A 10,983-nucleotide genomic window follows, 5' to 3' on the forward strand; every position below is an offset into this window, starting at 1 on the left:
GGGGGAAAGGACCAGAGAGAGGGAAGGAAAAGGACCTGGAAATAAGAGCAAGGAAGGGAAGGGAAGGAAAGAGCAAGGAAGCAGTGAGAAGGTAGGGAGAGAGTGTGAGCATGGTGTATAATTTATTCCCTTCCCTGGTTCAAGGCCGGGTCCCAGGCCTCCAAACGACCTCCGAAGCAACTTGTTGAAAATAAATCCCGGACAAAGGCCAAACCAAAGAGCCATCCACCCTGCCTGGGCCGGCGGTTCTGCCCGCTCAGCGCGCGGGTCTTTCAGTACCCGGTGGGGCCCGCCGGCCGCAGGGCGCCCTCTGACACCGTCTCTCAGGTCTCCGGCGCCAAGCCGGCAAGGCGAGCACGTCGAGGCAGGCGGGGCTCTAGGACCCCAGGTCCACGAGGTTGGCCGACATGGGGTTGAGGATGGAGTCCTGCAGGCCATGGTGGTGCTGCAGCGGGTCCGCGCCGCCTCCGCCCGGCACGGGCACCGGCACCGCGCTGGGGCCCGGAGGGTGGCCCAGGCTGTGCAGGGACGGCAGCCCGGGGGGCGGCGGCGGGCTGAGCAGCAGCGCGGGGCTGGACGACGAGTGGTCTGGCGTCCCCGACGGCGTTTTCTCGTCCTCCGAGCTGCCTAGCACCGACTTGCCGCTGCCGTTCAGCGTCGCAGCCAGCGGGTTGTGGCTGTTGGAGTTGGCGTTCTCGCTGTTCTCCCTGCAAGTGCAGGAGCAAAGCAGCCAGGTCAGGGGGGAAACCGAGGCCGCTCTGCGCCGCGTCACCCGGAGCCAGGGCTGCCAGGCGCTGCCCGCGGGTGTTTTCGGTTTCTATCATTTTCCCCGCCTGGCCTGGGGCTTTCGTTCTTTCGGCCAGTTCTCTTAATCTCTCAAAACCCGATTTCTCTCTAGTCCTTTCTTCTATCGTCTCTATCTCCCCACCTCTCCTGTTCTTAACCTCTTGAATATCTTCTCTGTTCTCTGTAGGTTCTGCCCACCCACCCCCCCATCACTGAGTTGCTAACAATTTTTTTCCCCCAGAGGAGAGGGGTCCCGGGAGCAGAGCTCAGGGGGGTTGGGGGAGAGGGGAACAAGGGGATGCCCGGATTTTCAGAGTCTTGGCTCCTGGAGCCAAGGTTTGCTGGGTAGAAGGGGGGCCAGGAGAATGAGGGACCCGAGATCCTAGGCTGAGGGCCCCCATTTGAAGTTAGGAATCTCACAGGCCTTCACCTCCCATTGCTTTTCTCTGCTTGAGGGAAATCTGGCTGAGGGTCAGGTTCCTGGAGCTAAGGGTCCTTGCTTTCTAGCTCCACACTGGGAGGTCTTGTGAGGGCTGTCCTTGCTGGACCTAAGGACAAGGCCTTAAGGATGTAGGACTCCCTTTCCCTGGTGGCACAGTGCAAACTTCAGCTGGGAGACTGGAAGCTTGGGGCCTGGGGCGCAGCCCTTGGGAAAAGAATGGAAGGAATTGCTAATCCTGGCCTAGACTTGTCCACCATACAGAAACTGAAGGATTCTGCAACCCTTACCTGGGGCCTGGCCTCAGAACCCAGTTCTTCAGGAGTCTGGATGCATGCCAGGCTGGATAGAGGGGGACCCCAGCAGGGAGAACCCACCTTCTGCTCTGCCTTTGACTGACAGCCCCAACCAGATTTGGAGACTTGAAATATTGGGTAGATTCTCTCTTCACTGGCTTCCCAAGACCTTTTCTTTCTGTTTTCCTGGAAAGGAACTTCCCACAGGGCTGGCAGCTGAGAACTTGCAACTGTGGATACGCCAACCTCATTGTCTGGGAGGCCACGGTCAGCCTGAAGCCCCCCCATCCACTTCCAGATATTTGGTTCCACTGTTTAGCATCCCTGCCCCCCCCACAAGTCACTTACTCTGGGCTGCGCACACCCCGCACCACCGACCCCAGGTATCTTACGCGGCTACACGCAGGCTGGATTTTTGTGCCCACAATCGGTTTCTCTCCCGTTTCCCTCACCATATTTGGGGTTCAGAGGAGCCACGGACTGGCGGCCACAAGGGCCTAATGGTCAACTGTTAGGCTAGTTCAGGAAGTCCTGGTTTCCTTGAGGACAAGCAACTCTCAGCCCTTCTGTTGCTCTCAGTTCACCCCAGACCTACCGACCTACCACGCAAAGACGGTAGGGCCTGTGGGGAGAGGAGCGAAGAGCCTGGCAGGCCAGCGAAGGGCTGCTGGGTCCAACAAGGCAGGAAAAGGGGCACGCGTTCTCTTCTGCTCTCCTACAGCGGACACTTCCGTCCTTCTCCTCTTGCTTCTTTATACGCGGCATAAAACAGTCTCCCTATCAACTTCCATATCCAGACAAGTAATATTCTTGCCCAGGCCCCTGCACATCCAGGTCACACCAGGAAAGTATCACTCCCAGTCCTGACCCCTAATCACACTTTGGCCTAGAGCTGAGTAAGACCAACAGGAAGTTCGGGGAAGTGCTGGTAAATTCGCACAGGCAGCCCGAAATCCGCAACTCTGAAAGTCCCGAGTCTAGATCCCTCTGTCCTTCTGAAGACCACCAGGCCCTGCCTGCTGTGCTCCCCCTTTCACGGGGTCCAGGTCCACCGTCTTGCCTTGCCCCCCAAGTTCGCTGCTTCTCCACTCTGTTCACAAGCGACCAGGGAGTTAGTTGACAACTTTCCCGATCGCTTTGCCCGCTTTGGACAAAGTTCTGACCTCCTGGTCTCCCGGAAGACCTGAGCGCTGGCGGGGTCAGACAAGGCTGCGGCTGGGCCGTGGCAGGGACCGGGCACCCGGTTTAGGTCTCTCCTGGGGGCGAGCACACGCCCGGCGACCCCCTCCCTCGAGCCCCGGGGAGCCGGCGCCGAAGTTCTACTTACTCGTACCTTTCTTTGGCCTCGGCTGCCCGGTCGCGCTGCCGCCGGTTCTTAAACCAGTTGCTGACCTGCGTGGTGGTGAGGCCCGTGGCCTCCGCCAGCTCGCGCTTCTCGCGCGGTGAGGGATAGGGGTTATGCGCGTACCACTCGCGCAGCACGCTGCGACTCTTTTCCTTGAAGCAGTAGCTGGTCTCCTCGCCGTCCCAGATGGAGCGCGGCAGCGGAAACTTGCGGCGCACGCGGTATTTGCCCACAGCGCCCAGGGGCCGGCCGCGCAGCTTCTCCGCCTCGATGTAGTGCGCTTTGAGCCACAGCTGCTGCAGCTTGGCGTGGTTGTGCGGCGAGAACTGGTGGCTCTCCAGGATCTTGTAGAGCTCCCGGAAGTTGCCGCGGTGGAAGGCCACCACCGCCTTGGCTTTGAGCACGCTTTCATTCTTGTGGAGGTGCTCGCAGGCGGGCAGCGACCACAGGAAGCGGCCCAGCCGCTCGATGTTGCCGCCCTGCTGCAGCACCTCGCACACGCACGCCACTTGCTCCTGCGTGAAGCCGAAGGTGGGCAGCATGGACATGGTGCCGGCTGTGCCCCCGCCCGCCCGCGCGCGCCCTCACCGCGCTGCGCCGTCCCGCATGGACGCCTCCCCGCCGGGCCGTCCGGGGCCGAGAGGCGGGCGGGGCGGGCCCCCTGGCCCCGCGCTGGCTCCCGGCGAACTCCGAGTCACTGCAGTACGTCCTCGCGCCCGCCGCGGCTCCCGCGCTCCTCTGCGCCCCGGCCGCCTGCGCGCCTCGCCCGCGCCCTCGTCCAAGCCCGGGGGCCGCCCGGGGCGCCGCTCCGCATGCTCCGCGCCCGCCCGCCGCTCCCTCGCTCGTTTCTCGCTCGCTCTCCCTCCCGTCTAGCTCGCTCGCTGCTTTTTTAATAATATTATTCTAAGCGGGCATGAGGCGCGGCGGCCCGCGCCCTGATTGGTCTGGTTATCTGACCCGGGGCCTGCCCGCGCCAGACAATAGTCGGAGTCAAATTATTCGCCATGGAGACGCTGTCAGTCACTGGTAACCCGAGCCCCGGCGGGTCGGGCGGCTCCCCCCGACCGGCTCCGCTGACAGATCGCCCGGCTCCGCGCAAAGCGGAGGGCGGCCCGAGACGGGATCGGGAGGCGCTCCAAGAACCTGGGAGGCGGAGAGGACCCGGCAGAGGCCGGCGGCGGTGGTGATTGACGGGGCGGACGCCCAAAGAGCTAGGGAGGGGACCGACACGGGGGGGGGGGGGGCGGAGTGGAGACGCGCTGAGAAGAAAAGGGGAGGAACCGGGTGGGGAGGGAAGAGGGGAGAGGAGAAGGCGGGGGACTGTTTAAGAGGGTGCCGGGAGGAAGGGGAGGAAGGGGGTGGAGGGTACCTCGAGGGGGAAGAAATTTTGAGCAGCTTTCACGAGGCCCTACCGGCTACCCTACCCCCACTCCGGGTCTTCAGCGTCCTCCCGGGGCCGCAGTGTTGGGGATAGATTCTGCCCAGGATCGGGCCAGTAGGATGGGAGAGTTTGGACGTGCTTGGGCGCCTCTCAAAGATTTGGCTTTTCCTGCGGACAGCGCCCCGCCCCCATCCTAGGAACTCCGGACCTGGGCGGTCTTCGAGGGAAAGGGGGAGGGAGTAGGAGACAGAAGTGGAGAAGATTTGGCAGTGGCCGCAGGCGGACGCCTGAGAATCAACTTCTTGGAGGATCCCGCCTTCCCACTCTCTCTCTTAACCCGGCCGGCTGCCCCGAGGTCGGTACCGCCCCAGCTCGGCGCTCTTTGCTCTTCGCCGGGCGGGGACTCACACTTAACCCCACGGGTCCCACGGCCCCACGGGAAGCGCCAGGCACTAACATGGGGCCTCTACGGAAATTGACTCCTATCTGCAGCTCGGGCAGTCGGCCCACGGGGAGGCGAGGGCAAGGAGTCTAGGCCGATCGTGGCGCTAACCCCGTGGGTGGTCGGGGAAGACGGAGTGGGAGTAAGACCCACCCCTTCTCCGGCCTCTGAGCTCAGACTCGGCTCCGGGCACTTCCAGCCTGGGAACCAGATCACTGAGCTCCGGAATAAGGGTGATAAAAGGGGGATCCTGTTTTTTTGTGTGTGTGCGTCTTTGCAAGGGCGCGTGTGGGAACACGTGGTGCTGGTTCTCTGGGAGGAGGGCAGGGGGAGTAGATGGAGGATCTGGGGGTAGAAGGGGGGCGGTGTTACTGCTGTTCCTACGGTTTTGAAAAAGCCTGGGGCTTAGCTTCTTCCAGGACTGGTCCTTTCCACTTCCGTTTCCCTTCTTTGCTCTGAGCTGTTGGAGGCTGGAGTCAACCCTGCTCCCAGTTCCAGGACCCAAGCCAGTACCGAGCCTGGGCTCTGCCCTCAGCTTGGAACTGTGGAACTGGTGTCTAGGCCACATCTCTTTTCCTTCCCACCCTTTTACATTTTCTCTGCAGTTTGTGTTAGGAGCGCCGGATGGGAGACGGTAGAACCCTGGGTTCAAGTTTTTGCTTTGCTTAGTGTCTATGAGAAAAGCTTGTGTTTATTTCTGTAAGTGTTCATTTCCTTCGCAAGATTTCCAAAAGTTTCCTCCTGCTCTAGTATTCTAGAAATCTTCCGGGGGAGTTGCAGACATGAAAAAGTGGAACCCTGGGGGGACTCGCCCTAAGGCCTGTTTTTGGAGGCCTCTCCCGCCTCCTCCTGTGTGTGTTGAGACCAGGGCTGTCAAAGTAGGTTCCAAACCAGTGCCAGGGACAGTTGCCTGCAGAAATCCAGGTGGCATCTTCAGAAGCCGTGTCTGTTGTCTGGGAGGGGGCCTGCTGCATCCAGGCCACCCTATGCAGAGTCCTGCGTGCTGCCACACAAGGTTCATGCAAGAGTCGGTCTTAGAGGACTCTGGGAGACATGGGGGAAATATTTACCCCTGGCCTCACTAACGTTCAGAGTCTACCTTGCTGACCCCCAAGAATGGGCAACCTACTCTTTCTAAGACCTCATCTTCAGCCACAAGGTTAATGACAGCAGGCTGGTCCCAGCTCTCACCATGGCCATCCTACCTCTTGGCAAGGACAGGCTGGGGCTGTGGGGGAGCACCATGGTCTGGGGCCAGTGAGTGGGACTGGACAGTAAGTTCCTGGTGTAAGACTTTGGACCAGTTTATGGTCTGCTCTATCTCACCTTCTCCCACTCTTAGATGGGGCTTGCTTGATCTTTCACATCCCCCCCCTGATTCTGAGCTGGGGGCGGGTCTGAGAATCCTAACTTTGAAAAAGCGGGTAACCTTAGCATCCTCAGCCGCAGCTTCCACTATGAATGTCCCCCTCCCTGGACTCTTGGAGCTTCAAGACTGAACTTTCTCCAGGACTGGGTCCTGCCGTGTTCAGCTAAGGCAGATTTTCTGGAACTTCAGACTCACTGTTCTTTCCAGCTTTGCCCTCTTTGGGGCCCCTGGCTGCCAAACCCAAGAGTCACCCCTGCCAAGAGAACAGATGCTGACCTGGATAATATCATGGGTGCCATGTGAAAAGCCATCACAGAGCAAGCACAGAAAACCTGGAACACCAACACCCAATGTATGGGTGTGTGTCCATGCCACCAACTCTCCCCTTCCTCCCATGTTTGCAGAAACCCAGTTCTCACAGGTCTGAGCTAGAACCTCTTGCCGGCAGGGATAGCTGAGGGCCTGCCCTAAAAGGGTTCCAAGCTTAGCTGGGCTCTCTTCACAATCTGAAGCCCCTTCTTGTCCAGCCCCCTCCCTGGAAGGCTTTGCCACAGGACAGAGCACGGGGGAGCTGACTGGGGGAGGATTTGCCAGCCTGACCTTAAGGCAATCCTAGCCCCCGGTGCCAGTACTCAAAGCAGCTGCTGGAGAAGCCTTGGGTCTAACCTATTCCAATCTACCCAATCCCATATTCTTTCTTTCCCTGAGACATGCTGGGGAGGCCTGCATTTGCCATCTCTTCAAGCACAAATAGGAGAAGCTCCATGGCTGGGAAGGAGAAAACTTTAGCAGACACGTGGAAATTTGGGACTCACTGAAATGTCTCCTTTGACCTCCAAAGTGTGCTGGCAGTCCCCTGGGATGGGACTTTCTGGAAGGCAGCAGCACAGGTGGATGGGTGTGCTCCAATGAGCTCACTCTGACAGAATGCCTTTGCCCCTGACTCTTGGTCAGGGACAGTCTGGGGCCTTTATGTCTGGAGTTGGGCTGGAAGCTCCCCAGCACAAAGCCCTTGGGCCCCCACAGATGACCCAGCCGGGGGCCAGTACATTACCCACTAGCAGAACTTTTGGGAAAGGGAGAAAGCAGCCGCACCAGCCCCCAAAGGGCTTCTCTGACTTTGGGTTGAGGCCAGTTTGGAAAGAAGAGGGTGATCTAAGGAGCAGCTGCTTGTAGGCTATTTCCACCAGCAGAGGAGGGGACGGTGGGGGGGGGGGCTCTATGCCAAACCAGAAGACCAGAAGCTTTTTTTTTTTTTTTTTAAATTTATTTATTTATTTTTTTTTCCAGGCTTTAAAGCCTGCAGAAATCCCCTGGGCAGAGTTTGGCCCTGGCCCTGCCGCCTCAGGCCCTCCCCGCAGCTCGCACCGGGTTGGGTTCTGGGGCGTCGCCGCCCCGGGGTGGCTGGGGGACTGTAGCGGGCGTCCGCAATCCCAGAGCCCGCTGTTCCCGCAGCAAACTCGCTGAGAGACCCGGCCTCCGGCTCGAAACTCCGAAACTCGGAGGCCAGTTTCGTTGAAAGCGGGCAAGCGGAGCAGGGCTTATGTGCGCTGAGACTCCGGGCGCCTCCCCGCCGCCGCAGCCGCCGGGCCCTTCGCCCCCTCAGGCTGCGTGGCTGCCTCGCGGACCCGAGGGGGTATTGGCAAAACCCAGCACCCCATGGCGGTCAGTGTTGCCCAGCGTTTGGGGGCAGTCAAGGCGCAGGCATTCCGCTCACGTGAATCTCCATTTCAGAAAGTGGCCCCCACGGCGCCCCCAGCCCCGGGCAAGGTTTCGGGCACTGGGCTCCCGGCCGCAGCCCTCCCGTAACGACGCGACTCCGGGCGTCGCCGGCGCCGCACATGCCTGCACGGTCACAGGCCCCCAAAGGCCGGAGTAGCACCGTCCTTCTCTGGGGCTTTTGCTCAGGACCCACGGGGCAGTCTAGAGGGCCCTCCGGAGACAACGGGTTGGAGGTCGCACAGGCTCACGGGGGCTCTTGTTCAAACGAAAAGAGCGAGAACTAGGGCTCGGGGCCGGTTTGGAGGTCGGTAAACCGGTGACTCGGCCCGAGGAGGCGCCGGGACCGAGCGGGGACCAAGCGGAACCCGAGGCGGGTACCCAAGCCAGGGGCGCTGCCCGCGGTCCGACGACGCCCGGCCTGGCTCGCGGCCTTCTGTCCCCGCCCGCGGTCACGGCTCAGTGCTGGGGTCCCTTCCTGCTCGCGCCACGCTCCCTCCCGGGCTGGCAGGGGACGCCGGGCCCCTTTGCCTGGGGAGAGGTTGGGGCGCGGGCACGGCGGGCCGGGCATCCGGGGGAGGCGGCCAGACTCTCGGCTTTGGGTTCAGGAAGCCGCCTGAATCCGCCGCCCGGTTTTTCTTTTTGGTATTTTTCTTTTCGTAGGAGCCTCAGAGGTCCTTTTCGTCCCTAAACGTGCCTTCGGCAGGGTCTGCCCGCGAGCGCCCCCAAGCGGCAGGTCTCAGAGTCCAGGTCGTTGGGTGAGTCGCAGTTCCCCCCAGGCCTCTAGTGGACCAGCCAGAGGGCGCCGGGAAGGCCCGCTGGTTCCTCCCTACCCACTTCCCCCAGCACTAACCGGACGTTTGCGCTGCCAGAGAGGCCACTAGAAGTGGGGCGCGCTCCCTCGGAGGCGCACTAGGTTGCCATGGTCTGATCACACCATCCCTGGGGCACAGACACCAGCGTTTCACCCTCTTATCCCGTCGCCCCCTCCCGGAGAATCTGGATCTGCCTTGCACACCGTGGGCGCCCGGGGAATGTTTGAATGGACCGCAGCATGACCAGTGGGATTTGACTGACAGCAGCAACTGCGAAGTACCAGGCCAATAGGAAAATGGCCCCTTTCCTCCCCCTCTCTCCCGTTCTTCCCTCCTAGCTCTCCTCTTCTTCGTAGGGGAAGTCTCAGCGTTGTGTCGGCTTCCTCCAACCAGAAGCACTGGGTGTTGGATTCCCCTTAGGGCTGCATAGAAGCTGCAGACTGAACGCGCTGCTCTTAGAAATTCTGAGTGTATCTGACTGCCTATGGCGTTACCAGGTTCCCTTGGGTTGCAGGAAAGAAAGTTTTCAACGCAGAGTTAGTCTAATTTTTCTGGGGCTGCTGTCTTTAGTTGCATTTCCTTAGTTACTTTACAAAAATCCTCTGTAGGCAACGTGTAGATCAGGTTTCCTATAAGAAGTGACTTTTTTTTTTTTTCCTTCTTCTTCTTTCCATTACCTGTGAGAAATTCTATCCGGGAGTAGGGATTCCTGGCTTGGCACTACTCTCTCCTGCAGTATCTATTTTTATTAGCATTAATTACAATGCATCAGTCCCGCTCATCAGTGATAGCCCCTCCCCCTGGCTGGTGCCTGCTCTTGGCTCTCCTGATTTGGGTAGCGCCTGAGCAAGAGGGCACTCTCACCCAGCCGTTGAAAGCAGTCACACAGGGTTTTCCATCAAGTTCTGCATTTCTTGAAAGGGAACCTGAAAAAAGTCAGATTGTTCTTAACTTGGAAATCCAATACTTTATTTTGTTGTCTCTGTGAATTAAGGCTAAAATCCAGGGGCTGTTTCTTATAGAAGCATGTGTGCTAATTAATTTATGCACAGTGCTGTGCAAATGCTCTACTAAAGTAGGTAGAAACAAGATACAGCCCTGCTGGGGAGGGCACATAGCTTAGGACAACCTGTGCGCGAGGCTGCTGCAGAGGGACCAGGTCAATGTCAGCCTCAAATAGATGTCCTCTGGTAGCACTGTGGCATTCGGGTTTGTGATGACAGGTGTGGTGGGCCCTTTGGCAGTTGCCGTCTCTGTTCCAATCGTTCTAGTATAGTTGCGCTGTTAGTAAATGCTCACATTTGGGGAAAGTAGGGTGAGTAGGGCAGTGGGCACGGCCTTTGTCATCAGACAGGCCTGAGCCCTTGATCCAGACCCACCACCTCAGTAAATTACTCAGTCTTGGAGCCTATTTTGCTCATTTGTAAAATGAGAATAATGACCCGGTGCTTGGCACACAATAAGCATTCAACAAATTCTTGTTGAATTGAATACAGTTGCATTTGGGATTAGGGATAAAGGTAATGCAACCTCTGGTTCCCAATAACCCTATAAAATGGGTATTATCAGCATTTACAGAGGAGGAGACAGGCTCAGAGGTTAAGCAACTCGACCAATGCAGCCATGCAGCTGGTAAAAAAAAGCCTCTGAAGTTTCAGTCCTTGGTGCCAAAACCCATACTATAAACCATAAGCCTTACTGCCCTTAGTTCCTCTATAATAGCAAGATAATAGGATAATAATAATAGGAAGAATTTGCTGAATGGCTATTATATGCCGGGCACCGTGATATCTCACATAATCTCATGATTCTTCCATGCACGAGGCCCACCTACAGCTCCATTTTACAGGTGGTGACCCTGAGGCTCTGAGAGGTTAAGTACAAGTCCAGCAGCTATGGAAAACCTGAGTTCTTTCCTCCCGCCATTTGGCTTTGACCCACTTCACTGGGGCAGCTTTACCAGTAAGCTCTCCCCACCTACCCCCAGTCCTTTCCACTCCAAGTTCCGCTCCCTGGGCACTTCCAGCTCCCAGTGGTTGAGAGTTCATTGCAGGTGTCAGGAAGACGGCTCTAGGTTCTAGGAAAAGCCATCTCTGCCCTCCTGAGGTTTCAACCACCGGGCCCTGGGGCTCGTGACCTTCGGTCTATGTGAGCCCCTGCCGGGCAGGAGCCCACTGCGACCAGGGCAGGCCGTACAGCAGCCGTGGTCCCAAGCTGGTAAAGTCTGGATGGATTCATGGCCCCATTATGCCTGGGGTGAACTTAGGGGGACTCAGAGAATTAAAATATCTTAGTCAAGGTACTTTGAGGTGCAAATCACAGAAATCCACTCGGACTAATAGAATAAACAAAAGAATAAATTTATTGTAAGGATTCAGGGGTAGCACATGG

General features: G+C 58.4%; 1 protein-coding gene across 1 annotated transcript; it reads right to left on the reverse strand.

Annotated features, from left to right (window-relative positions):
* Positions 1–376: 376 nt before the first annotated feature.
* SIX2 (SIX homeobox 2) lies at positions 377–3,414 on the reverse strand. The gene is made up of 2 exons (XM_047069364.1): positions 2,855–3,414; positions 377–707 (listed from the first exon to the last, which is right to left on the reverse strand). The coding sequence occupies exons 1-2, from the start codon at positions 3,412–3,414 to the stop codon at positions 377–379; spliced, it is 891 nt and encodes a 296-aa protein (XP_046925320.1).
* Positions 3,415–10,983: the final 7,569 nt, after the last annotated feature.

The sequence above is a fragment of the Lynx rufus genome, unplaced genomic scaffold (genome assembly GCF_022079265.1).
Source record: "Lynx rufus isolate CCGP_SWC_20201006 ecotype Redwood Valley unplaced genomic scaffold, mLynRuf1.p SCAF_8, whole genome shotgun sequence".
Lineage (NCBI taxonomy): Eukaryota > Metazoa > Chordata > Mammalia > Carnivora > Felidae > Lynx > Lynx rufus.